Source organism: Rhea pennata, chromosome 1 (genome assembly GCF_028389875.1).
Source record: "Rhea pennata isolate bPtePen1 chromosome 1, bPtePen1.pri, whole genome shotgun sequence".
Taxonomy (NCBI): Eukaryota; Metazoa; Chordata; class Aves; order Rheiformes; family Rheidae; genus Rhea; species Rhea pennata.
Window position 1 is genome coordinate 1,123,291 of NC_084663.1, and position 27,052 is coordinate 1,150,342.

The 27,052-nt window shown below is 71.0% G+C and overlaps 1 protein-coding gene across 1 annotated transcript in view; it reads left to right on the forward strand.

Moving 5' to 3' along the window:
* Positions 1–27,052, forward strand: part of SND1 (staphylococcal nuclease and tudor domain containing 1) — a 105,038-nt gene that overhangs the window by 35,398 nt on the left and 42,588 nt on the right. Inside the window, exons 12-15 of the mRNA XM_062579497.1 lie at positions 7,243–7,343; positions 12,536–12,646; positions 13,704–13,776; positions 18,481–18,622. Of these exons, the coding sequence (XP_062435481.1) occupies positions 7,243–7,343; positions 12,536–12,646; positions 13,704–13,776; positions 18,481–18,622 (427 nt within the window). The remainder of the gene's footprint in view (positions 1–7,242; positions 7,344–12,535; positions 12,647–13,703; positions 13,777–18,480; positions 18,623–27,052) is intronic.

The window sequence follows — 27,052 nt, forward strand, 5'->3', positions numbered from 1 at the left end:
TTTTTCTGGGCTGGTTTAGAGCGATTTGGGGGAGCGGAGAATATAACGCGCGCTTAACTGCCCAAGCACGTGCTCAGGGTGCAGTTTTGTACCGCTCGTAAAATGGTCAAAAGAAATCGGTTTCCTTCGTGGCACGGCGGCTCGCTGCCGCTCGTTGAGGACCGTTCCCACGCCTGGCAGCGCCTTGCCGTTTCCGAGCCCCGCGCGAGTATTAAGGAAAAAAGGGAAGCGCACGGAAAACGCAGCTCGCGAGCCCTGTGCAGCGGGAGGCCCGGCCCCGTGGGCTCGCCAGCAGCTGCCGGGGTGTCGCGGCCGCAGGCGAAGCGGGCGCCGCAGCCGCAGCCGCAGCCGCGCCGGCCCCTCCCGCAGCCCGGCGCCCCGCTGCCTCCGCCGTCGCACAGCGTGCTTTATAAATATTTCCTTTGTCAGCTCCACGTTTTTCACTTCAGATTAATCTGATTGAGCAAAGCGATGAAAAACTCCTCTGCGTTAACGATCGGAGCCGTCCCCCGGGGCTGGAAGCGCGCCGCGATTTCGAACGGCAGGCCGGCGCGCGGTGCCGTGCCCTTGCCTTCCCGCGGCTTGCTGTCAGCATCGATCTTTGCGCCGAGCTCCCTCGTTCCCCCCCCGCCCTCGAGCGCGCTTCCGGACCCCGCCACGGCTGCCGCAATCGTCCCGTCCGAGACGGGTGAGCCGAACGTCAGGAGTGACGAGGCCGGGATGCGCTTCTGGTCTCGCTGCCCGAATGTCCCCCGCCGGCTCGCGGTCGGTGGGCGCAGCGCGGCCAGGCAGGCGCGTATCCGTGGGGCTGCCCTCGCGCTGCGGCGCCGAGCCGAGCCGAGCCGAGCCGAGCCGCAGGGCCCTGCACCGCGCTCCCCTCCCGGCACTGTGCCGCTGGCCGTGCCGGGGCCTGGCCGGGGCGTCGGGCTGGGGGGGCCCCCACAGGGTGACCTTGCCTCCTGGGTGCCATCCCTGCATGGGGCGACCTTGTCTCCTGGGTGCCATCCCCAAACAGGGCGACCTTGTCTGCTGGGTGCCGTCCCCATGCAGGGTGACCTTGCCTCCTGGGTGCCGTCTCTGCATGGGGCGACCTTGTCTCCTGGGTGCCATCCCCGAGCAGGGCGACCTTGCCTCCTGGGTGCCATCCCTGCACGGGGTGACCTTGCCTCCTGGGTGTCATCCCCGAGCAGGGCGACCTTGCCTCCTGGGTGCCGTCCCCGAGCAGGGCGACCTTGTCTGCTGGGTGCCATCCCCATGCAGGGTGACCTTGCCTCCTGGGTGCCATCCCTGCACGGGGCGACCTCGCCTCCTGGGTGCCATCCCCATGCAGGGTGACCTTGCCTCCTGGGTGCCATCCCTGCATGGGGCGACCTCGCCTCCTGGGTGCCGTCCCCATGCAGGGTGACCTTGCCTCCTGGGTGCCGTCCCTGCACGGGGCGACCTTGCCTCCTGGGTGCCATCCCCATGCAGGGTGACCTTGCCTCCTGGGTGCCATCCCTGCATGGGGCGACCTCGCCTCCTGGGTGCCGTCCCCATGCAGGGTGACCTTGCCTCCTGGGTGCCGTCCCTGCACGGGGCGACCTTGCCTCCTGGGTGCCATCCCCATGCAGGGTGACCTTGCCTCCTGGGTGCCATCCCTGCATGGGGCGACCTCGCCTCCTGGGTGCCGTCCCCATGCAGGGTGACCTTGCCTCCTGGGTGCCGTCCCTGCACGGGGCGACCTTGCCTCCTGGGTGCCGTCCCCATGCAGGGTGACCTTGCCTCCTGGGTACCATCCCTGCACGGGGCGACCTTGCCTCCTGGGTGCCTGTGGCCGGGATCCGGAGGGTCGGCGGGACCCAGAGGGAGCTGCACTTTAGGAATTGCGGAGCCAGGCGTGGGCCACCCCATCGCACCCGTCCACCCCAGCGGAGCAGCCCGCGGCCCATGCTGCAGGAGGCCGGGGCCGGTCCCAAGAGCGCGGCCGCCTCGGCCCCGGGGTGGGGGCCCCGCTGCTGCCGTAGCTCTGCCCGCGCCGCGCGGGGGGCTGCCGGCGCCCCGGGTGCCCCCCGGGGACGAGGCTCGCTCTGCAGAGCCGTGCGCGTGGTCACGGCGAGCGAAGCGGCCGCCGCTCCCCGGGGCCGTGTCGTCCTCCCGGTGCATTGCCGCAGGCGGCAGCAGCCCGGTGCCGGTGGCGGCACACGGAGGTTTGCTTTCGTGCAGGCCCGCGGCAGCGGGTCCTCGGCAGGGCGAGGGACGGGCCGAGGTTTGCGCGGGCGCCGCCTGCGAACGCCGAGCGCGTCCCAGGCACGGCACGGCAGCTCCGTCCCGCTTTCCCTCTGCCCTCCGGGCCGGAGACGCTTCGCCGCCCCTACCCTGCCCAAGCCGGTGGAACGAACTGCAACTAAACGCATCAGCGTCTTGCTCCTGTTCGCTGCTTTTTCAGTATGTATCGAGCTGCCGGTTGTGCTGCAGCTCGCTGCCGGCGAGGCGCCGCAGCCCTGCCGGCGCTCCCAGCTCCCGGCCCGCTCCAGCCGCCTCCCTGCGCCCCTGCTGCAAGAACAAAACGGGGAGGTTGCTTCCCAAATAATTCCCTCCGTCTCCCTGCTCCCTCCCTCGCGCGGGGCTGGTCCCGCTGGGAAGCGGCTCTTTGCATTTACGCCGCGCGCGGGCAATAGAGCGGAGTGCGAGCGGGCGCTCCGGCCCTTTCCTCTAATTAGCGGGGGGGTTAATCTCTGGGACGCAGGAAGACGGCAGCAGAAAAGCGCCGGCGGCTGCCGGCAGCCTGCAGGCTCTGCGGCGCGGGGCCAGTGCGGGCGCAGCCGGGGCTTGGGGCGTCCCGGCGGCCCTTCCCGCGGAGCGGCGGGCCGGGAGCCGAGCAATCGGACCTGCAGCAGGGCCCCGCTCCGGGAACGGCTTTTATCCCCATTCGGCACCGCGGGGCTGAGCCCAGCGCGGTGCAGGGGGCAGAGGGTGGGAAAGGCGGCGCTCGCTCCCGGCTCCGGGGGGACGGGGAGGGCTTTGCGGAGCGACCGCCGCGTCCCCGAGGCAGCTCCGGCGCGCGGGGGGCTTTGCGGGGAGCCGCGTCCCTCGAAGGAGCCGCGTGCGCGGGTGCTCGCGGGCAGGACGGGAGATGCTGCCGGCGCGCGTAGCTCGCGGTGCTGCAGGAGCCTGGGGCGGCTTGGTGGCGGCGGGGAGGCTGAAGAGCGCGAGTGCGGGGATGTATCCGTTCCCCACGGCACGGCTGGAAAGACAGCGCCGCTTCCTCTGTGCATCTATTTTCTTCCTTTGGCTGCTTTCCCAAGCGGCTCGGCCGGGCGCTTCCGCCTGGGCGCTGGCTGCAGCCCTGATTTTTCTCGGTCCTTGCGGAGGCTCTGGCGAGGCCAGGGCAGCGTGTCCCGGCGCGGCGCTGGGGCCGTGCTGGCACCAGGGCCTGGCTCTGCCCCAGACGGGGAGGAGAGGCCGCAAAGCCCCAAGCTGCTCGTGTGCTCCGTGGCGAGCGGAGGGGGCTGCTCCGCAGAGCAGGGCTGCACGGGGCAGGAGCGGCAGCAGCCCTGCAGCTCTGCAGCCGACACAGCCTTGCAGCCTTGTAGCCTTGCAGCCAGTGCAGCCCTGCAGCTGGTGCAGCCCTGCAGCTCTGCAGCCAGCACAGCCTTGCAGCCGGCACAGCCTTGCAGCCTTGTAGCCTTGCACCTGGTGCAGCCCGGCAGCCCTGCAGCTGGTGCAGCCCTGCAGCTCTGCAGCCAGCACAGCCTTGCAGCCTTGCAGCCAGTGCAGCCTTGCAGCCGGCACAGCCTTGCAGCCTTGCAGCCAGTACAGCCCTGCAGCTGGCACAGCCCTGCAGCCCTGCAGCCGGTGCAGCCTTGCCGCCTGGCAGCCCTGCAGCTGGTGCAGCCCTGCAGCTCTGTAGCCAGCACAGCCTTGCAGCCTTTCAGCCAGTGCAGCCCTGCAGCTGGTGCAGCCCTGCAGCCAGTGCAGCCTGGCAGCTCTGCAGCCTTGCAACTGGTGCAGCCCTGCATCCCTGCAGCCGGTGCAGCCCTGCAGCCTTGCAGCTGGCACGGCCTTGCAGCTCTGCAGCCTTGCGACCTTGCAGCTGGTGCAGCCTTGCAACCTTGCCGCCCTGCAGCACGGCAGCCTTGCAGCTGACGCAGCCTTGCAGCTCTGCAGCCTGGCAGCCAGTGCAGCCCTGCAGCCGGCACAGTGCTCTGCAGCTCGGCCGGGCGCGCAGGCGGCTGTTCGTCTCCGGGCCGTGCCGTGGCAGCTATTTAGTGTGCCGCGGCGCTGCCGGGCCGTGAAGGAAGCGTCGGTCCCTTTGGGCCCTATTAGGGATGGCCCGAGCCGTTGACTAGCCCGTCTCCGGCGGGCCGGCGCGCTGCCGTTCGGGCCCGCGGGAGCGCCGTCGGCACCGAGCCGCCGCGGCTGCAAGGAGCGATGCGCCCCGGCGGTGCCCGCGTGCCCCGGGCTGCGAGAAGGCTCCCGCTTCCGCGCTCGTCGTGGTGCCGGGCCGCCCGAGGGGCGCACGGTGCGCGTGGGCGCTGCCGGGGTGGGTTTGGAGCAGGAAGCTTGGTGTACTAATCTGGCTCGATTAAATTAATCTGCCGGAGGGCCGTAGGCAGCGGGGACGGGGCTCCCGGGGGAGAAGGGGCCAGACGCAGCCCCACCTTCCCCGCGAGACAGGACGCGGCTGCTGGGCGTCTCAGCGCCTCCGCTGGGCGCAGGAGCGGAGCCCGGCGCCGCGCCGAGCGGGCCCTGGCGCTGCCGGCTTGCCCGCGGCACAGGCATCCGGCCCCGGTGCCCTGGGGCTCTCTCGCAGCAGCCGGGCTGGGAGACGACGGGGGCTCAGGTACCCCGGCCCGGGGCCAGGCCGGCTCCGAGCACGGCCCTGCTCGAGGCGGGTGCCTGGCGCGGGGCTCTGCGGGGGCCGCCGGGCTCCGGGGCTCAGCACGGGGACCTCGCTCGGCCGCTTTGCGCAGCGGGAACAGTGTGGTGCCACTGTGCAGTGCGGGGACCTCGCTGTGTCGCTGTGCAGCGTGGGGACCTCGCTGTGCCACTGTGCAGCGTGGGGACCTCGCTGTGCCGCTCTGCAGCGCGGGGACCTCGCTGTGCCACTGTGCAGCGTGGGGACCTCGCTGTGTCGCTTTGCAGCGTGGGGACCTCGCTGTGTCCCTTTGCAGCGTGGGGACTTCGCTGTGCCACTGTGCAGCGTGGGGACCTCGCTGTGTCCCTTTGCAGCATGGGGACCTTGCTGTGTCGCTGTGCAGCGTGGGGACCTCGCTGTGTCCCTTTGCAGCATGGGGACCTCGCTGTGTCGCTGTGCAGCGTGGGGACCTCGCTGTGCCACTCTGCAGCGTGGGGACCTCGCTGTGTCGCTGTGCAGCGTGGGGACCTCGCTGTGCCACTCTGCAGCGTGGGGACCTCGCTGTGTCGCTTTGCAGCGTGGGGACCTCGCTGTGTCACTGTGCAGCGTGGGGACCTCACTGTGTCGCTTTGCAGCGTGGGGACCTCGCTGTGTCACTGTGCAGCGTGGGGACCTCGCTGTGCCGCTCTGCAGCGCGGGGACCTCGCTGTGCCACTGTGCAGCGTGGGGACCTCGCTGTGCCGCTCTGCAGCGCGGGGACCTCGCTGTGCCACTGTGCAGCGCGGGGACCTCGCTGTGTCACTGTGCAGCGCGGGGACCTCGCTGTGCCGCTCTGCAGCGCGGGGACCTCGCTGTGTCGCTGTGCAGCGTGGGGACCTCGCTGTGCCGCTCTGCAGCGCGGGGATCTCGCTGTGTCGCTGTGCAGCGTGGGGACCTCGCTGTGCCGCTCTGCAGCGCGGGGACCTCGCTGTGCCACTGTGCAGCGTGGGGACCTCACTGTGTCCCTTTGCAGCATGGGGACCTTCCCGTGCCATTTTGCAGCGTGGGGACCTCGCTGTGTCGCTGTGCAGCGTGGGGACGTTCCCATGCCATTTTGCAGCGTGGGGACTGTGCTTTGCCAGTTTGCGCCGCGGGGACCGTGCGGTGCTGCTGTGCAGCGTGGGGACCGCGCGGTGCCACTGCCCCAGCAACGTGCCGCGCGGAGCCGGGAGCGTGCTGAAGGCTGGCTTGGCAGAAATGGAGCCTCTGTCCTGAGGCTTGGAGGTGGAGAAAGGCTCAAGCAGGACGCTGTGTTTCTTTCTGTCTCCCGGAGCCTGCGCAGCCCGAGGAGACAGAGCGGGGGGCGTTCGCGAGCGGGAGCGCGGGCGGCCGCGGGCCTCCGCTGCGCGGTCGCTGCAGGGCTGCGGCCGCGGGCGGCAGCGGGACGCCGCGCGGGGCGGCCGGCCCCGGCGGTGCTGCAGATGGCCGGGGCGGGTGGCAGACCAGGCTTGCTCTGCTGTAATTACCGCCGGCGACGCCTGCGGATCTCCAATCCCTTCTCTCTCGCAAGCTCCCGGCGGCTATTTTTACCTCCGCCGCGAGCTCCTGCCGCATGCGAGGGGGCTGCGGGAGAGGGGCGCCCGGCTCCTCGTCGCCTTCGCGCCGGCGCTGGGCGCAGGGCAGACCGTCGCCGCGGCCCCTGCCTGTCTCGGGGGCGCCGGGGAGGGTGACATTGAGCGCGCGGGGCACCGCTCGGCTCGCGGCCGGGTCTCCCGCGGGGAGCGGAGCCGCCGGAGTGATTTAATTCGCCCTGACGGCTGCCGACCTTGGGAAGGCGGCGATCGACGGCGGCGCCGGGCGGCAGCGAGGGCCGGGCGCGCGAGGGTGCCGGTGCCCGCGACGCCGGTGCCGGAGGCGCGCCAGGGCACTGCGCGGCCGGAGCGTCCCGCCGGTGCCCTGCGGCCCCAGTGCAGAGCCCGGGGCCGGCGGAGCAGGATGCGGGCGATGCGGTGCCGAGCCGATTGCGGGCCGTAGCGCCGGTCCCTGCAGAGCTGCGGTGCAAAACACGAGCTGGGGATGAGCTTTGGGGGCGATTTCCCCGTTCAGGTGCCCTGAGCCGGCAGCTCCCCGCGGGGAGGCCGAGGAGGGGGAGTCCCGAGGACGGGTTGCGGGGCGGGCTCCGAGACGCCGATCCCGGGCAGGGTGTAGTTTGGGGGCTGCCGCCGGCTCCCGCTGCCGCGGCTCTGCCGGCCGCTGCGCTCGGAGCCGCCCGCGGGGCTCCCGTCGCCCTCGGCCGCTCGCCGCTTTCGCCGCGGGGCCGCGGCGGCTGCTGGGGCAGCGGCTTGGCCGGGAGGGAGCGCGGAGGGGGCGTCCCGGCGCCGCGGCGCGTTGCAGGCGCTGACCCCGCGCGTGTCTCCCCCGCTCAGGTGAACGTCACGGTGGACTACATCCGCCCCGCGAGCAGCGCCACCGAGACCGTGCCCGCCTTCTCCGAGCGCACCTGCGCCACCGTCGCCATCGGCGGGATGTAAGTGCTGCGGCGGCGGGCGGCGGGCGGCGGGCGCCCGCACGGCACCTCCGACGGTGTCTCCGAGGGCCCTTGTTTTATTTTTCCCCCCGTAGCAGCTATTTTGGAAAGCAGCCGAAGCGCTCCTGCTACGCGGGTTTTTTCCTTGCATTAGTGCAGGGAACAAACCTGCTGGGAGTTCGCAGGGCCGCCGGTCGGGTTGGCTTCGCCGGCGGACCCCCCGTTTCCCCCCGCAGCAGCTGTCAGCGGCGGCGCGGGGCGCATGTGGGGCGCATGTGGGGCGCACGTGGGGCACACGTGGGGCTTTGCAGCAGAGCGCCGCGGCCGCGCTTCCTCCCGGCCGCGCTGCGGCACCCGCCTTGCCCGCGGCCGGGCTCCCGCGGAGGGGCCCCGTCCCACGCTGGCCGGGTGCCGGGAGCACCCAGACGCCCGCGCCGCGCTGCGTGGGCGCACGGGGCCGCTGCGGCCAGCGGCGGTGGTGCCTGCGGGAGCTCGGCGTCGTGGCCCCCGCTGCTGCGCACTCGCGCCGGCCCCGGCTCTTCGGGAAGGCTGCCTGGCACCCCGAGGCATCCCGAGGCATCCTGTGGGCTCCCACGGCATCCCACAGCATCCCGCGGCATCCCACAGCATCCCACGGCATCCCACAGCATTCCCTGGCATCCCACAGCATCCTGCAGCATCCCACAGCATCTCACAGCATTCCCTGGCATCTCACGGCATCCCACAGCATTCCCTGGCATCCCATGGCATTCCCTGGTATCCTGTGGCATCCCACAGCATTCCCTGGCATCACATGGCATCCCGCGGCATCCCACAGCATCCCACAGCATCCCACGGCATCCCACAGCATTCCCTGGCATCCCACAGCATCCCACAGCATCCTGCTGCATCCCACGGCATCCCACAGCATTCCCTGGCATCCCACAGCATCCCACGGCATCCCACAGCATCCCACAGCATCCCACGGCATCCCACAGCATTCCCTGGCATCCCACAGCATCCCACAGCATCCTGCAGCATCCCACAGCATCTCACAGCATTCCCTGGCATCCCACGGCATCCCACAGCATTCCCTGGCATCCCATGGCATTCCCTGGTATCCTGTGGCATCCCACAGCACCCCCTGGCACCTGCGGCGTGCCGCGGCCTCCCAGCCCTCCCGTGGGACACGCAGCGCGCCGCGGCTCCGGGCACCGGCGGGAGGCTGCCGGCTGCCGCTCGCGCCGCCGTGCCCGAGCTGCGGGCGCTGCGCTCGGAGGGGCCGCGTGCTCCCGCCTGTCCGGAGCCCCGGCCGGCACCCGGAGCGGGCCCGGGCTCGGGCGCCCGCCACGGCACCGCGGGAGCCGCGCGTTTCGGGCGGCCGCGGGAGAGGTTTCTGCGGAGGACGTTTCCTTTGGAAAGCGGCTTCCTGCTGGCTTTTCCGGGGAGACCTGCGAGGGGAGCGGCGTGCTGCCGCGGAGCGTGCCGGGGGAAGGCGCTCGCCACTGACCGCTTTTCACTCTGCTGCTCTTTAAGTGGCCAAAAATATATTTCACGGCTTAACAAGATTTCTTCCACAGCAAGCAGCTTTCATCCGCGACTGCATATTCCCGTTCTTTAATCTGGGCTTAACTGGGAGCTGCATCTTCTCGCTCGGCTCTGGCTCCGGCTCCGGCTCCGGCTCCCCTTCCCGAGTGCTTGCCTGGAGGGGGGAGCGCCGGGGGCAGCTGCCCGGGGCGGCCGTGCCCGCCGCAGAGCACACGGCCGGCCTGCCTGGGACGCGGCGGGACCTCGCCCTGCGCGGGGCCGGGGACGCCCGGGCCCCCGCGCCGGTCGGCTCGGCGGCGGCTCTCGGGGAGGGGAGGGGAGGAGGAAGCAGGGATTTAACCCCCCAGAATTTGCTGTCCTTCAAGCCGTGCCGTCCGCCCCGCTTCCTCCTCCCCTTCCCGGCTGGCCCGAGCCTGCAGGCGTTTTCCGTGCGCCGCGCATGCGGGGCTGCGAGCGTCGCCCTTCCCGGCGCGAGAGCGGCGTGAGCGAGGCTGCGGCGTTCAGCTGCAGCCCGTCTGCACCACGCGCACCCAGGCACCCACCACGGCGCACCCATTGCGGTGCGTCGCTGCAGCGCATCCACTGCAAGGCACCAATCACCGTGCACCCATCGCAGTGCACCTGCAGTGGTGCACCCATCGCAGTGCACCCATTGCAGTGCACCCGCTGTGATGCACCTGCAGTGGTGCACCCATCGCAGTGCACCCATTGCAGTGCACCTGCTGTGATGCACCTGCAGTGGTGCACCCATTGCAGTGCACCCATTGCAGTGCACCCACTGTGATGCACCTGCGGTGGTGCATTCGTTGCAGTGCACTCATTGCAGTGCACCCACTGTGATGCAGCTGCTATGGTGCACCTGTTGCAGTGCACCCATCGCAGTGCACCCATTGCAGTGCGCCCGCTGTGATGCACCTGCAGTGGTGCACCCATCGCAGTGCACCCATTGCAGTGCACCTGCTGTGATGCACCTGCAGTGGTGCACCCATTGCAGTGCACCCATTGCAGTGCACCCGCTGTGATGCACCTGCGGTGGTGCATTCGTTGCAGTGCACCCATCGCAGTGCACCCATTGCAGTGCGCCCGCTGTGATGCACCTGCAGTGGTGCACCCATCACAGTGCACCCATTGCAGTGCACCCGCTGGATGCACCTGCAGTGGTGCACCCATTGCAGTGCACCCATCGCAGTGCACCCGCTGTGATGCACCTGCAGTGGTGCACCCACTGCAGTGCACCTGCCATGGGGCACCCATTGCAGCACCCATCGCAGTGCACCCACCGCTCCTGCCTGGGTGCCCAGCAGATGGGATGGAGCAGCCCGGGGCCTGTGCCGGGAGCGGAGGGGAGGGGAGGGCGGCTGCGGGGGGCGAGCTGCGGTGCGGGGCCGGGCGCGGTGGGCCGGGGAAGGCCGGGAGCCTCCAGGTCGGCCCTGCCGACCGCGCTGCTGGGCGCTCGCCGTCCCCGCGGAGCTGGGGCCGAGGGAGGCTGCGAGCGCCCGGGGTCGCCGCGGCCGGGATCCCCGGGGAGGCGAGGAGCAGCCGCGGGGGCCCTGCGGGCCGGGGGCTGGCAGCGGCAGCCAGTGCTGGGTTTCGCGGCGGAGCCGTGCGCGCAGCGAGCTACCGGCGTGGGCCGTGGCGCCAGGGTAAAGCTGGGCTCGCGCCCAAGAGCTGCGTAGGTTTTTGCAGCCCGAGCCCCTGGAAAGGGCCCAGGTTTTGCGGCTGCTCGCGGCGGGAGGTGTCTGCGGTGAGCCTCCCGGGAGGGCGGCGTGGCCGGGAGGATGCGCGCTGCAGAGACGCCGGGGCCCGCCGCGCCGGCCGAGCCGCCTCCCGCGCGCCGCGGGCCGTCGGCGGGGCCGGGGCTGCGGAGCGGAGCAGAGCGGGCAGAGCCGCGAGCGCCTCCGCGCTTGGAGCGCAGCCGCTTGCGTAGCTGACCGGTGCCGCTCTGGGCTCGCTCCGCGCGCTGTGCCGCGGGGCGGTTGCCGGCCCCTCGAGCGCGGCAGGGCGCCGCGCGGCCCCTCGCGGGAGCTGGCCGGGCTGGGGGCTCGCTGGCCCGGTGCCGCTTTGCAGCCCGCTCTGGCCCCGGCGCCGAGGCTGCTGCCCGGGCCGGTCGCTGAGGCTCCGGCGAGCTCGGCGCGGACCGGGCGGTGCGAGGATGGCGCTGCTGTTGCGCGGCTGCCGGGGAGCTGCAGGCAGCGGCAGCCGACCGCGCGGCAAGCCCGGGCGAAGAGGAAAAGCCGCCTCGACTGCCTCGGTGGCTCCAGCTCCTCGTGCCCGGCGGGGAGGAAGCCGGGACGCTGCGGACAGCGGCGCGTGGCGGGCGGCGTGACGCGGGCGGCGGCAGCGTGCCCTCGTGTCGGAAACAGCCGCGCGGCAGCCGGCGCGGCTCGAGGCACGGTCGGTCCCTGGGGACGGGGGGACCCCTGCGGCAGGGGAGACGGATGCGGATGGGGCGAGGGGGCACGGATGCAGCGTGGGCACCCGCGCAGGGATGCCGGGATGCTCTGGGGCACGCCGCCCGTTCCCGTGCGCCCCGTTCCCACGCACCCTGTTCCCCTGTGCCCCGTTCCCGGGTGGCCCCGTTCCCGCGCACCCTGTTCCCACATGCCCTGTTCTCACACAGCCCGGTTCCCACGTGCCCCGTTCCCGGATGGCCCCGTTCCCGCGCAGCCCGGTTCCTGCGCACCCCATTCCCGCGCGCCCCAGCCCAGACGTGCTCCTTCAGGAGGCAGCTCGGTGCAGAGGCAGCGGCGGCGCGAGGGGAGCGAGCTCCCGCAGCGCCGCTTGTCTTGTAGAAACCAATAACCGTGATACAGCTGAATAAATGAAGCCATCAGGGAGAGGTGGCAGCAAGATGACAGCACTTCCCGAGAGCTGGGGGCAGGATAAAATTGCCCGCTCAGCGAGCAGCCCGAGCGCTTGCTCTCCGAGCCGCTGCCTGGCGCGTCCCGGTTGGGTTTCAATCTCCTTGGCTCTTCCCACGTCTCAGCCCGCCGCTCCTTTCCCCGGCGCAGGGCCACGCGCAGCCGGGGGCTGGCGGGACCCCGGAGCCCTCCGGGTGGCCCGGGCGCCCGGCTCCGGAGCGGGGCTCGCCGGCGGCACCGGGGGAGCCGGGCTCGCCCCCTCCCCGCGCCCGGCGCGTTCGGGCGCCCGGCGAGGCCCCGAGGAAGGGCTTCCCCCGGGAGGCGGCGCGGGCTGGCAGCGGCTGCCGCCCTGCCCCGGCCCCTCTTCCCCCCCCGCACCCCTCGGTGCCAGCAAAGCCGTGTGTTTGTGCCCAAAATAGCTCGAGGTGCTTGTTGCTGCTTGCCTGGCGTTTTGAGAGCTACCTTTGCAGCGGCCTCCCGCTGCGGCGTATTTCCGCCCCTGCAAATCCTTGTTTTTCCCACTGCTCCAAAGCGAGACCTATTCTGGGCTCCCCCCGGCCACCCCCAGCCCGTCCCCCAGGCAGGGAGCTCCCCGCGTTTTATTTTAAGGAGTCGGGAAGGAGCAGCCCCTGCCCTGCTCCGGGGGAGCATCGCGGAGGCTCTCGGCGAAGGGCGTTCGGCTAAGGCAGCCCGAGCCGCGGCCGCCCGGGGCCGCGGCCTCCCCGGCGCCGCGGTGTCCCCGGCACCGCGGCCTCCCCGGCGCCGCGGCCCCCGCTGAGCTCCCCCCGCTCTCCTGTCTTGCAGCAACATCGCCGAAGCCCTGGTCAGCAAGGGCCTGGCCACCGTCATCCGCTACCGGCAGGACGACGACCAAAGGTCCTCGCACTACGACGAGCTCCTGGCCGCCGAGGCTCGGTGAGTGCCGCGCTGTGCCATGCCATGCCGCGCCGCGCCGCGCCGGGGCCCGGAGCTCCCGGCAGGCAGGCGCCGGAGCTGCAGCGGCGCGCGCAGGGACGCCCCGCGCTAGCGCCGCGGCCCCGGCACGCCGGTTAAGGAAAGACGACGCGTCGGAGCCGCCCGGAGCCGTGCGGCCCGACGCTGCTGCAGCGGGCGCCGCGCAGCCGGGCTGGGGGTGGAGCTGCTCCGCGGCGAGCGCCTCTGCTGCAGGCTGCTGGGCAGGGCCCTGCTCCGTTTTGCTGCAAGCCGCCTTTTTTTTTTTGAGGAGGAGGAGGAGGAGGAGGAAGGCTGCTGAGGCGGCGCCTCCCCTCCCGCCGCCGGCGCCTCTGCGCGCCGTCGCTGGCCGGCGGATCGCCCGCGGCGTAATCGCGGTGCGCCGGGGCCGTGCCTGCTAACGCGCCGGTGCAGAGGGCACACGCGTCCCGGGCAGGCCTCGCTCCTGCCGTTTCCCCGCGCCCGGAGCCATCAGCTAACATCGCTGCCCCCCCGGGCCAAGGCGAGCCGAGCCGAGCCGAGCCGAGCCGAGCCGCCCCCTCCCACGCTTCTGCCGGAAATCCGAACGGGTTTAACGTCAGGCCTGTGGCACCTGCTAATTTTTCATCCCCTAAATGCCTTGCACGTACAGCATTCGCTCAGGCTACTTGTATATATTTTTTTTTAACCTGGAAGGAACTTATTTCCATTATTCCCACTTATTTTAATTGGAACGTTGGCTGTGCGTGTTCCATTTAAAATGTTTCAGTGATTAAGCGCTGAAAGAAACATCTATGGCTTTTGCCTCTTGCTGGTGCATCCTCATTCCTGTTGATGCCTCCCCTTGTGTGGGGAGCAAAGCAGATTAATTTGGGCGCGGGGACGAGTGCGCTCTCCGAGCAGGTACGTGCTTAGCTGCGGTGAGCGCCTGGGCGCTGCTAATTGGGATTAGCAGGCTAACGAGCCGCCTGGCGTCTCGCGGGGCAGCGCTCGCCCCTCGTTACGCCGGGGGCTCATTGCTCCTGCCGCCTCTCTCCTGCAGAGCCATCAAGAACGGCAAAGGACTGCACAGCAAGAAGGAGGTGCCGATTCACCGGGTGGCGGATATCTCCGGGGTAAGGAGCCTTCCTCGCCGCCCGCGCCGCCGCCGGGGCCGGAGCCGGAGCCGGAGCCGCGCCGGCCGCTTCCCCCGGGGGCCGGTGCCGCGCGGCGCGGCTCGCCCTCGGCCAGCCCAGCGCGCGTGCCCCGCGCTGGCTCTGCTCCGCACCTCGCAGGCCTGGAGAAAGGAACCGGGATTTTCCCTGGGGCTTCCTCGTCTCCGCGGCGCAGCGGGGACGTTTCACCTCGTGCTGGGCTCGCCGCGAGGGAGACGGGGGAGGCAAGCGAGAGAACCGCCGCGGGGCCGCGCGGGCGGGAGCGGCGCGGTGCCGGGCCGCGGGCCGTGGCTCCGGTGTCCGGAGAAGGTCCCTCGCCGGCTCGAGAGGAGGAGCGCCGCCCTGCGTGCCCTCCCTCCGTGCATCTGCCCGCCAGGGTCTCCAGCGGTCCCCGCTGCTCGTAAGAGACGGAGGAGGCTTTTCCTCCGCCCCGGGCCGGGCTGGAGGCTGCAACGTCCCCGCCAGGGACGGGCGCGGGAAGAGGCGCCGCGGCAAAACCTGCGGCACAGCCCGCTGAGGTCCCTGGAGCTGGGCTGGCCCGCGGGCTCTTGAAAAGGACGTGCTGGTTAAATTGCCGGTGGTGGCGGGTGAGCGGGAGGAAGGGGCTGGAGCAAGAGGCAGGGACGAGAGCCGGAGCTGGAGCCACTGTGCCGGAGCCGGGGATGTTCCTGTGCGAGGCGCTGGCAGGGCCGGTGCTGGGGCACGCGGCGGGCACGGGGTACGGGCGTGCGGCACAGGCACGTGGCACGGGCACACGGTGGGCACGCGGCACGGGTGTGTGGCACGGGCACGCGGCACGGGCGTGCAGCACAGGCACGCAGCACGGGCACACGGCGGACGTGCGGCACGGGCGTGCGGCACAGGTGTGCGGCACAGGCACGCGGCGGGCACGCGGCATGGGCGTGCGGCACGGGCACGCGGCACAGGCGTGCGGCACAGGCACGCAGCATGGGCGTGCGGCACGGGCACGCGGCGGGCACGCGGCATGGGTGTGCGGCACAGGCACGCGGCATGGGCGTGCGGCACAGGCACGCGGCATGGGCGTGCGGCACAGGCACGCGGCATGGGCGTGCGGCACGGGCATGCGGCACGGGCGTGCGGCACAGGCACGCAGCATGGGCGTGCGGCACGGGCACGCGGCGGGCACGCGGCATGGGTGTGCGGCACAGGCACGCGGCACGGGCACGCGCACGAGCACACAGCGGGTCCCTGCAGGGACCCCGAGGTGCGCGGCCCTGCCTGGGGCCGGGCTGCCAGCAGGATCGTTAGGAACACACTCTAATTAACAGCGCAAGCGAGCGGAGCAGTTCGCGCTGGGTGAGGAGGGCCGCGCGCAGGGCGACGTACCGCGGCTTTCTCTAAGCTGGCCGCGGCGGTGGTTGGCTGAGTGCGAGCGGCTGTGCGGGCGCCGAACGCCCCGGCGCGTCGCGGCTCGCGGCTCGCCGCCGGCAGGACGCGGCGCCGCGGGAGCCGCGCGCCGGGCTGCGGCCAGGGAGGGAGGCCGGCGCCGGCGGGCGCCGGGGGCGCGCGCGAAGGAGGAGCCCCGTCGGCTCCGCTCCGCGGTTCCCCTGGCGCTCGCGTCCGCTCGCGAGAAACTGCCGGCTCCGCGCTCCGATTTAGGTCACCGAAGCCCTCCCGCTCCTCCTCCTCCTCCTCCTCCTCCTCCTTCTCCTCCTCGCCCGCGTGCAGCTCCCGAGCCGCGCCGGGGCGGCCGTGAGCGCGCGCGCCTCCGCCGTGCACCCTCGCCACGGCGGCTGTAAATACTGCACGCGGTTTCCCCGCCGCCGAGCCCTCGGCTGAGCCGCCGGCGCGCGGCTTCGGGCCCGCTCCCGGCTCGCGGAGCTGCTGGCCCGCGGCTCGGCTCCTCCCGAGCTCGCCGTCCCGCGGCGCGGGCCACTCCGCTCGTCCCCCCCCGGCCCGCGGCCGCCGCCTCCGCTCCAGCACGCGCCGCCGAAGTCGGGACGGGCTGGGACGGAGGCGCGCCGGGCGCGGGGCGAAGGCGCTTGCGCGAGCCCGGCCGCTGGGGAGCTCCTGTCCTTGCGGAAAGTCCTTGAATAACTTTGCATAATCGCCGGAGCTGCACATAAAAGTGGAGCTACGATCATATATATATATATATTTTCCCCCCGCTCTATTTATGCATGATTTTTCCCTCGTAATTAAGCACTGGGAGCGTTAAAACAACAGCAACGAGGGCTGCTGCCGCCCGGCCCGGGGCGGTTTGGGCAGTGGGGAGGTCTCCCCGCGCCGCCTCTGCTCCCACGAGCCGCTCCGGGGCTGCGGCCGCGCCGTGCCGCGGGCCGGGCCGGGCCAGGCGGCTGCAGCCCCGCTCCGGCGCTCCGCTCGCCCCGGCACACCGCGTCCGGGCTGTTAGCCGAGGAGGCGAAGCGCTTGGCTGCAGCGAGCTCCCTCCCTCCCCCTTGCAGCTCATTTTGCTAAATTAAGGACACAGTAAAATAAAAAGCCACCTGGCTGCGGTTTATTTTAGGAGCTGCCTTTTCTTTTTCTTTCCTTTTTTTTAAAAAGAAAAAAAAATCTTTTTTTTTCCCCTTCCCTGGGTAAATAAATCCGGCGCGTGCGACGCTGAGCCCCTCGCTTCCGACGGGGCGGCTTGCAGGCGTGGGCCGAGGCCGCGGCCCCAGCGACTCCCTCGGGGGCCATTGCAGAGCCGGAGGCTGCGGGGAGGGGAAGCGCGCGGGGTTCGGCTTCGCCGCCGTGCAAAACGCAGCGGGGAGCCCAGGCGGGGGGACGCGGCCGTCCCTCCCGCGGGGCGCAGCCCCTGCCCCGCACGGCACCGCTTCCCGCCCGCTAGCGCCCGCTCTGCCCGCCGGGTTTAGCCCGAGCCGGCAGAAGGGCCACTCGCGGCTCGCCCCTTGCAAGGAGCTTGGGGTTAGCTGCGCGAGCCGGTGCCGCGCCGGGAGCGCGGCTCGGACGCCCCGCGTGCCGGGAGCATCGCTCGGGACATCCCGCGTGCCGGGAGCGTGGGTCGGGATGGCTTGCGTGGCTCAGGACGAGCCGTGCACTGGGAGCGTGGTTCGAGACGTGCTGGGAGCACGGCTCGGGATGTCCTGCATGCCTGGAGTGCGGCTCGGGACATCCCGTGCACCAGGAGTGTGACTCGGGACACGCCAGGAGCGTGGCTCGGGATGTCCCGTGCACCAGGATCTCGGCTCGGGACGTGCCAGGAGATGTGCCGCGTGCCGGGAGTGCAGCTCAGGATGTCCCGTGCACCGTGATCTCGGCTCGGGACGTGCCAGGAAACGTGCCGCGTGCCGGGAGCGTGGGTTGGGCCATGCCGCGTGCCGGGAGCGCGGGTCGGGATGTCCCGTGCACCGTGATCTCGGCTTGGGATGCCCCGTGCACCGTGATCTTGGCTCGGGACGCCCCATGCACTGGGATCTCAGCTCGGGACGTGCCAGGAGACGTGCTGCGTGCCGGGAGCGTGGGTCGGGATGTCCCGTGCACCGTGATCTCGGCTCGGGATGCCCCGTGCACTGGGATCTCGGCTCGGGACGCCCCGTGCACTGGGATCTCGGCTCGGGACGTGCCAGGAGACGTGCCGCGTGCCGGGAGCGTGGGTCGGGACGTCCCGTGCACCGTGATCTCGGCTCGGGACGCCCCATGCACTGGGATCTCAGCTCGGGACGTGCCAGGAGACGTGCCGCGTGCCGGGAGCGTGGGTCGGGACGTCCCGTGCACCGTGATCTCGGCTCGGGACGCCCCGTGCACTGGGATCTCGGCTCGGGACGTGCCAGGAGACGTGCCGCGTGCCGGGAGCGTGGGTCGGGACGTCCCGTGCACCGTGATCTCGGCTCGGGACGCCCCGTGCACTGGGATCTCGGCTCGGGACGTGCCAGGAGACGTGCCGCGTGCCGGGAGCGTGGGTCGGGACGTCCCGTGCACCGTGATCTCGGCTCGGGACGCCCCGTGCACTGGGATCTCGGCTCAGGACGTGCCAGGAGACGTGCCGCGTGCCGGGAGCGTGGGTCGGGATGTCCCGTGCACCGTGATCTCGGCTCGGGACGCCCCGTGCACTGGGATCTCGGCTCGGGACGTGCCAGGAGACGTGCCGCGTGCCGGGAGCGTGGGTCGGGACGTCCCGTGCACCGTTATCTCGGCTCGGGACGCCCCGTGCACCGGGATCTCGGCTCAGGACGTGCCAGGAGACGTGCCGCGTGCCGGGAGCGTGGGTCGGGATGTCCCGTGCACCGTGATCTCGGCTCGGGACGCCCCGTGCACCAGGATCTCGGCTCGGGACGTGCCAGGAGACGTGCCGCGTGCCGGGAGCGTGGGTCGGGACGTCCCGTGCACCGTTATCTCGGCTCGGGACGCCCCGTGCACTGGGATCTCGGCTCGGGACGTGCCAGGAGACGTGCCGCGTGCCGGGAGCGTGGGTCGGGACGTCCCGTGCACAGTGATCTCGGCTCGGGACGCCCCGTGCACCAGGATCTCAGCTCGGGATGTGCCAGGAGACGTGCCGCGTGCCGGGAGCGTGGGTCGGGACGTCCCGTGCACAGTGATCTCGGCTCGGGACGCCCCGTGCACCAGGATCTCAGCTCGGGACGTGCCAGGAGACGTGCCGCGTGCCGGGAGCGCGGGTCGGGCCATGCCGCGGGCCGGGCGGGAGCCGGCGCGGGCGCTGACGCCGTCTCTCCCCCGTGCCAGGACACGCAGAAGGCGAAGCAGTTCCTGCCGTTCCTGCAGCGGGCCGGCCGCTCCGAGGCCGTGGTGGAGTACGTCTTCAGCGGCTCCCGCCTCAAGCTCTTCCTGCCCAAGGAGACCTGCCTGATCACCTTCCTGCTCGCAGGTAGGGCGGCACCCGGGCCGGGCCGGGCCGGGCCGGGCTCGCCTGCCCGCCGGGAGCGCGCGGCGCGGCGCGGTGCGGCGCGGCACGGCACGGCACGGCGCCTCCGTCCCTGTTTCTATGGCAATAACCGCGCGTAGAGGATGACCCCGAACGCTGATCGCTCACAACGTGGTTACGAGGAATTCAATCAGGGTATAAATAGACGTGTGGGGACAGGACGCCGAGGCTGCTGCAGGCGGCAGCTCTTGCAGCCGCCGCCAGAGCCGTGTTTGCCTGGAGCAGCCGGGGGGGCGGGAGATCTCAGCGGGAGCCGTAGTCCGTCCCGCTTCTGGCATGCGGGGGCGGTGGACACCTGCGTGGGAGCAGCGGGCACCCACGCGGGAGCAAGCGGGCACCTGCATGGGAGCAGTGGGCACCCACACAGGAGCAAGCGGGCACCTGCGTGGGAGCAAGCTGCACCCACGCAGGAGCAAGTGGGTGCCTGCATGGGAGCAAGTGGGTGCCTGCATGGGAGCAGCCTGCACCCACGCAGGAGCAAGTGGGTGCCTGCATGGGAGCAAGCGGGCACCCATGCGGGAGCAAGTGGGCACCTGCATGGGAGCAGCCTGCACCCACGCAGGAGCAAGTGGGTGCCTGCATGGGAGCAGCCTGCACCCATGCAGGAGCAAGTGGGTGCCTGCATGGGAGCAAGTGGGTGCCTGCATGGGAGCAGCCTGCACCCACGCAGGAGCAAGTGGGCACCTGCATGGGAGCAGCCTGCACCCACGCAGGAGCAAGTGGGCGCCTGAATGGGAGCAGCCTGCACCCCCGCAGGAGCAGCAGCCCGGGCACCGCGGCCCCTCGGACCCGCTGCCTCTCCTTCTTGCGGCCCTTCGGAGGCCCCGGAGCGCTTCGGGAGCCCGGAGCCGGCCGGGGCGGCTCGGAGCGCCGAGCCCCCGCGCCTTTCCCGGCTCGGAGCCGGAGCGGGACCGCCGTCCCCCGCGCGGCGGGCTCGTGCCGCGTGGGAAGCGTGGCCTAAACCTGTCCTTCTCTGCGCACTTGTGCGTATAAATAGGCACGTCGTCTTATTTATAATTAACCATTCTTAAAGTCAGCAGCAAAAGGCAGGGAAATGAGACTCCCCCTTGCCTGAGACGGAGGCATTAAAATTTTAAGAAGCGATAAAACTCCCACGTGCTCAGGAGGAGCAATATGGATGTATTTGAATACTTCTGTTTGGAGAGGCTGCCCCTGGGCTCGGGCAGCGGACGCAGCTCCGGGGCTGCCGGCCGGCTCGCAACGGCTCGGGGCATCTCCCGAGCGGGGCCGGCTTCCGAGCGCTGCCCTGCAGCCCGGGCGTCTCCCGTCCTGGCACGCGTCCCCCATCCTGGCACACCTCTCCCATCCTGTCCTGGCATCTCCCACCACAGCATGCATCTCCTGCCCCCATCCTGGCGTCTCGCATCCCATCCCGCCCCGTCCTGGCGTCTCGCATCTCTTCCAACCTCAACCATCCTTTGATGGGACAGGATAGGATGGGACCTCTGGAGATCATCTAGCCCAGCCTCCCTGCTCAGCAGGGTCACCTAGAGCATGGTAGAGAGGGTTGCACCCAGGCGGCCCTTGAAGATCTCCACAGAAGGAGACTCCACAACCTCCCTGGACAACCTGGTCCAGTGCTCCGTCACTCTCACAGGGAAGAAATTCCCCCTCACCTTCAGGCAGAACTTGCTGTGGTTCAGTTTCTGCCCGTTGCCTCTTGTCCTGTCACATGGGACAACTGGAAAGAGTTTGTCCCCGTCCCCTTGACACCCTCCCTTCAGGTGCTTGTACACATCGATAAGATCCCCCCTCAGCCTTCTCTTCCCCAGGCTGAAGAGGCCCAGCTCTCGCAGCCGTTCCTCGTAGGGCAGGTGCTCCAGCCCTTGGATCATCTTCGCAGCCCTACACTGGACTCTCTCCAGTAGTGCCATGTCTCTGTTGGACTGGGGAGCCCAGAACTGGAGGCAGTACTCGAGATGAGGCTTCCCCAGGGCTGAGGAGAGGGGCAGGATCACCTCCCTCGACCTGCTGGCAACACTCTTCCCATGCACCCCAGGAGACCATTGGCCTTCCTGGTCACAAGGGCACATTGGTGGCTCATGGTCTATCTGTCATCCACCAGCACTGCCAGGTCCTTCCCTGCAGAGCTGCTCTCCAGCAGGTCAGCCCCAGCCTGTACTGGTGCATGGGGTTATTCCTCCCTAGGTGCAGGACTCTGCCCCTGCTCTTGTTGAACCTCAGGAGGTTCCTCTCTGCCCAGCTCTCCAGCCTGTCCAGGTCTCTCTGAATGGCAGCACAGCCCTCAGGTGTCTCAGCCACTCCTCCCAGCTTGGGATCATCGGCAAACTTGCTGAGGAGGCACTCCGTCCCCTCGTCCAGGTCTTTGATGAAGAAGTTGAACAGGATGGGACCCAGTATTGAGCCCTGGGGGACCCCACAGACCACAGGCCTCCAGCTAGACCCCACGCCACTGCTGACGACCCTCTGAGCCCTGCCTTTCAGCCAGTTTCAGTCCCAGCATCTCCCACCCCATCCCAGCATCTCCCACCCTGGCACACCTCTCCCATCCCGTCACGGCATCTCCCGCCTCATCCCGGCGTCTCCCGCCCCGGCACGCGAGCTCGCTCTCCCACAGCGCCCAGCATCGGTGCCATCCCCTTGGCGCCTGGGGAGCATCCGGCTCCTCCGCTCCCTCCTCCCGCTCTTCTCCTGGGAGACCTTCCCCATCCACAGCTTTCTAATCAAGCTGGGTACGCTAATTACGGCACTAAAAAGGTAGCTAACGTGTCAATTAGCCTGGAAGATGATGCGCCACTTCTGCCTCCCCGCGCTGCAGCCCCTGCGCATCTGCTGCCGTCTCAGTTCCTCGCCTGGATTGGGCTGGTCTCTCGCTCCGGTTTCGGACGGCACCGCCGCGTCGGCAGCCCCCGGCCAGCCCTTGCCCGTCCGCTCCGCCGCGCGCCCTTCCGCTCGTTAGCCCTCGTGCTTCTAACGAGGCGGCTGCGGGGCCCCTCCTTTGCAAGGAGGGCGCACGGCGCTGCGCGGGGCCGGCCCCAGCCCCGCGGCGCTGGGAGCGCCCCGGGCCTGGCCGCCGTCGCAGCGGGGTTGCAGGCGGGCCGTTTCCCGCCGGCGCGCGCGGGTGCCGCCGGCGCAGGCAGCGACGATGCGGATGCATCCCAGGCGCGTCCCTCCCGCGGGGTGGGAAAAGCCGCTGCGGCCTCCCGGCAGCTCCGCGGGCGGGAGCGGAGCGGAAATCTCTCTGCGGTAACGCGGCGCGTGCCGGCGAGGGGAGCGCCGGAGCGGGAATGCGCCGGGCGCCCGGGCGCCGGCGACGCTGCCTCCGTGCCTGCCGCGCTTTCCCTTTGCCGCGCTGATTGAAGCGTTGCCGTGCTTGCAACCCGAGTGCTTGCAACCCGAGCCCCTCGGGCCGCGGCGCCGGGGACGCGCCCAGGGAGACTCCGGTCCTCTTTCCAGCTAAAATACATATGTTTGAGCGCTGTAAACACGTGCAAACGCAGAGGCACTAACTGACTCCCGAGCTCCCTTTCCCCGGCGAGGTTGCTGGTGGGGCGGCCCCGAGAGCTGCCGGCGCCCGGCGCTGGGACGGGGGGACCCCAAACGCTGCAGACGCTCCGTGCCGCGGTGGGGCGGCCCCGAGAGCTGCCGGCGCTCGGCGCTGGGACGGGGGGACCCCGAACGCTGCAGACGCTCCGTGCCGCGGTGGGGCGGCCCCGAGAGCTGCCGGCGCTCGGCGCTGGGACGGGGGGACCCCAAACGCTGCAGACGCTCCGTGCCGCGGTGGGGCAGCCCCGAGAGCTGCCGGCGCCCGGCGCTGGGACGGGGGGACCCCGAACGCTGCAGACGCTCCGTGCCGCGGTGGGGCGGCCCCGAGAGCTGCCGGCGCTCGGCGCTGGGACGGGGGGACCCCAAACGCTGCAGACGCTCCGTGCCGCGGTGGGGCAGCCCCGAGAGCTGCCAGCGCCCGGCGCTGGGACGGGGGGACCCCAAACGCTGCAGACGCTCCGTGCCGCGGTGGGGCGGCCCCGAGAGCTGCCGGCGCCCGGCGCTGGGACGGGGGGACCCCGAACGCTGCAGACGCTCCGTGCCGCAGTGGGGCGGCCCCGAGAGCTGCCGGCGCCCGGCGCTGGGACGGGGGGACCCCAAACGCTGCAGACGCTCTGTGCCGCGGTGGGGCGGCCCTGAGAGCTGCCGGCGCTCGGCGCTGGGACGGGGGGACCCCAAACGCTGCAGACGCTCCGTGCCGCGGTGGGGCGGCCCCGAGAGCTGCCGGCGCTCAGCGCTGGGACGGGGGGACCCCAAACGCTGCAGACGCTCTGTGCCGCGGTGGGGCGGCCCCGAGAGCTGCCGGCGCCCGGCGCTGGGACGGGGGGACCCCGAACGCTGCAGATGCTCCGTGCCGCGGTGGGGCGGCCCCGAGAGCTGCCGGCGCCCGGCGCTGGGACGGGGGGACCCCAAACGCTGCAGACGCTCCGTGCCGCGGTGGGGCGGCCCCGAGTGCTGCCGGCGCTCGGCGCTGGGACGGGGGGACTCCGAACGCTGCAGACGCTCCGTGCCGCGGTGGGGCAGCCCCGAGAGCTGCCGGCGCTCGGCGCTGGGACGGGGGGACCCCAAACGCTGCAGACGCTCCGTGCCGCGGTGGGGCGGCCCCGAGAGCTGCCGGCGCTCGGCGCTGGGACGGGGGGACCCCGAACGCTGCAGACGCTCCGTGCCGCGGTGGGGCGGCCCCGAGAGCTGCCGGCGCCCGGCGCTGGGACGGGGGGACCCCAAACACTGCAGACGCTCCGTGCCGCGGTGGGGTGGCCCCGAGAGCTGCCGGCGCTCGGCGCTGGGACGGGGGGACCCCAAACGCTGCAGACGCTCCGTGCCGCGGTGGGGCGGCCCCGAGAGCTGCCGGCGCTCGGCGCTGGGACGGGGGGACTCCGAACGCTGCAGACACTCCGTGCCGCGGTGGGGCGGCCCCGAGTGCTGCCAGCGCTCGGCGCTGGGACGGGGGGACCCCGAACGCTGCAGACGCTCCGTGCCGCGGTGGGGCGGCCCCGAGAGCTGCCGGCACTCGGCGCTGGGACGGGGGGACCCCGAACGCTGCAGACGCTCCGTGCCGCGGTGGCTGAGGCACGAGCAGCGCGTTGGTTCTGGCGGTCCCAGGCTGGAGGAACCCGCTCTGGGCCGCCGGCCCGGCCCGCTCGCGTGCAGCGCCGCGGGAGCGCCCGGAGCCCGGGATCCTCCTGGCTGGAGCGGCGCGGGGCGGCGCGGGTGCCGTGGCCGCGGCGCCAGCCGGGTGGCCCCGGCCGCCTGCTTCCCCCCTCCCGAGCTGCCGGCACGACGCGGGGCCGGAGCAGGCGCCTGCCAGCGCCGGGGCGCCTCCGGCTCCGGCTCCGGCTCCGGCTGCGGGAGCGTGCCGCGGGGCCCGGAGCGCCGGGCGCATCCGCCCGTCCCTCTGCGGCTTCGCGCCCGTCTGAGACGCTCCGGCCGCGCTCCAGCGTGTTGCCCGCAATTCCCAGGCGGCTTCGTTGCGGCGGCGGATGCGGCCGCGTGGCTGCTGCCCAGCCGTCTGCCCCAGGTGGGCACGGGGGCTGCTCCGGGTGGGTGCGGGGGCTGACTCCGATGGGCGCAGGGGCTGCCCCGGGTGGGCGCAGGGGCTGCCCCGGGTGGGCGCAGGGGCTGCCCTGGGTGGGCGCGGGGGCTGCTCCCAGTGGGTGCGGGGTCTGACCCTGGTCGGCACGGGGGCTGCCCTGGGTGGAGACGGGGGCTGCCCCGGGTGGACGTGGGGGCTGCCCCGGGTGGACGTGGGGGCTGCCCCGGGTGGGCGTGGGGGCTGCCCCGGGTGGGCGCGGGGGCTGCCCCGGGTGAGCGCGGGGGCTGCCCCGGGTGGGCACGGGGGCTGCCCCGGGTGAGCACGGGGGCTGCCCCGGGTGGGCGTGGGGGCTGCCCCGGGTGGGCGCGGGGGCTGCCCCGGGTGAGCGCGGGGGCTGCCCCGGGTGGGCACGGGGGCTGCCCCGGGTGAGCACGGGGGCTGCCCCGGGTGGGCATGGGGGCTGCCCCGGGTGGGCGCGGGGGCTGCCCCGGGTGAGCACGGGGGCTTCCCCAGGTGGGCGCGGGGGCTGGCCCGGGTGGGCGCGGGGGCTGCCCCGGGTGAGCACGGGGGCTGCCCCGGGTGGGCGCGGGGGCTGCCCTGGGTGGGCACGGGGGCTGCCCCGGGTGGGCGTGGGGACTGACCCCGACGGGCGCGGGGGCTTCTCCGGGTGGGCACGGGGGCTGCTCCGGGTGGGCGCGGGGGCACTTGCATCCCAGGGGCAGCGCGTTATAAATACCCGGTGCAAACAGGAAAGCACCGGGCCGGCTCGGGCCAGCGCAGGGCTCTGGAGCCGGGGCCGAGCGCTGGGAGAGGCCGGGACCGGCCAGCTCCGGCGCCGCTGCTCCACCCGCGTCGTCCCCGCGGCGCGGCGGTGCCGGCCGGCGGAGGGGCCATGCCGCAGGGCTTGCGCCGTCTCCCCGCGCCGAGGGAACCGCTGAGGGCTGGTTTCCCGCTGGCGCGGGGGCGCTGGGCTCCCGCCCGCCGGGCAGAGCGCCTAGCCGAGGTGATTTGTAGCGGAGTTATTTTGAGACCCCGGGGAGGAGCGGCGGCAGCCGTGCACTGCAGTATTTTAAACTGCATCCCTCATCCGCACAGATTAATACATCGCTGCTTCCCGGGAAGCACATCAGAGACACGTCTCCGGGTTTATTTATTTTTTTAAAGAGCTGGGTAACTTTGATGGGTTTGCTCCGACGTTCGTGGCTGCCGAGCGGCCCCCTCTCCCTCCCGCATGTCAGACGGCATATTTCTGGGGTTGGTCGTGCTCGTTTTGTGCTTTTTAGGGTTTTATTTTTTTTCCAAAAGCAAGCTTGAGTCTTGCGGTTTTGGGAGGCATCAGAGGCAGGGAGAGGATCCAAAGCGGCATCCAGAATTACTGCACAGTCTGTTCAGGATTTGAAGTTTCTGTATGTGCAAATGTGTGCTGGAGCAGCCCTCTCCCGAGCAGCGCAGCCGTCGGGCTGCGTGGGCCTGGAAGCGTCGGCTGGGCCGCGGGACGCTGTGCTTTTAACTCCTCTGATTTGAGAGCTTGGGCGCTTCCTCAGCCACTTCTCCGCATCCCTGTCTCGAAAAAAAAAAATAAATTCCCTCTGATGCGCGCTGTCGCGGGAGCCCCCCGGGGCCGGGGCCCCCCCGGCGGCCGCCGCTCTGCCCCCCGCCCCGTGCCCGGAGCAGCCTCCGTTTCCCGAGGGGGTCACGGCCGGTTTGCACGGCGGGCGGCCGGGGCGCGCGGTGGGCTGCAGGGCTGCGGGGCTGCGGGGCTGCAGGGCTGCGGGGCTGCAGGGCCGGGCGCTGCGGAGCGCCGCAGCCGCAGCCGCAGCCGCGCCGGCGGGAGCAGCGCAGCAGCCGTGCAGCCGGCCCAAACCCTCTTTCCTCCCGCTGATTGAAAAAAATAAAATAAAATAAATAAAGGTGTGGGGGGTGTGGGCCGGGCGCCCCGCGGATCCGGCGCCCGGAGCGCGGCGCCCGGCGGATTTGCAGCGCGGCGGCTCCCTGCAGCGCCTGGGTCCGCGCCAGCCCCCCCGGCCCCCCCGGCTCCTTCCCGGCTGCCGGAGCGCTTCGTTACTAGGCTGCCGCTTTCCAGCTCGTTAGCGGAGAGCGCCGCCGGCTCGCCCACGACCGTCGCTAGGTTTTCCAGAAACCCTCCGTTTTTTGCACCCCGCTTTCGGGCTGCCACTCGCCACGGCGGAGCCCCGGCCCCGCTCCCCGGGAGCGCTTTTCTGCCCTGGGAGAAGGCACCCACGAGCAAAAAAGGATGGGAAAAAGGGAAAAAAAATAATGAAAAGATTTGCATTTTTTGGCCGCCTTGCGGGCCGCCCGCTCCGGCCGTGCCGCCGCCCCCCCCCAGCCCCCCCCCGGCCTCTGACGCCCTCTGCTCCCCTAATTGCCCGCGGCGGAGAGGTTTAATTTCGAGTGCTTCAAATCACCAGCTTTAATCGTGATCTAAATCAGCGAGCAGGAAACCTTGATTTAAATCGCTGCTTTTCATCTTCTGCATTTGCGCTTTTTCCCTGACTTTTTGCCGGGAAAGGTTGCCGCTCGCTCCTCGCCCGGGAATGGTTAAACCCCGTTGATTTGCAATTGAATAGCGCACTTGGGAAAACCTGGCACTTCCTGCGAGCTGGGAGGTTGTGCCGGAGCCGCCTGCCTGGAGCGCGTGCCGCTGCCGGCGTGCGGCAGCGTATGTGTGTTTAAGCAATTAGAGCTTAACAGCCATTTATTCAGATTCCTAATTTTTATGTTTTTGCTATATAGTCGCGAATGATGTATTCCCTTTTTACTAGACGGTTATTAATTCTTTGCTTGTGACTTGT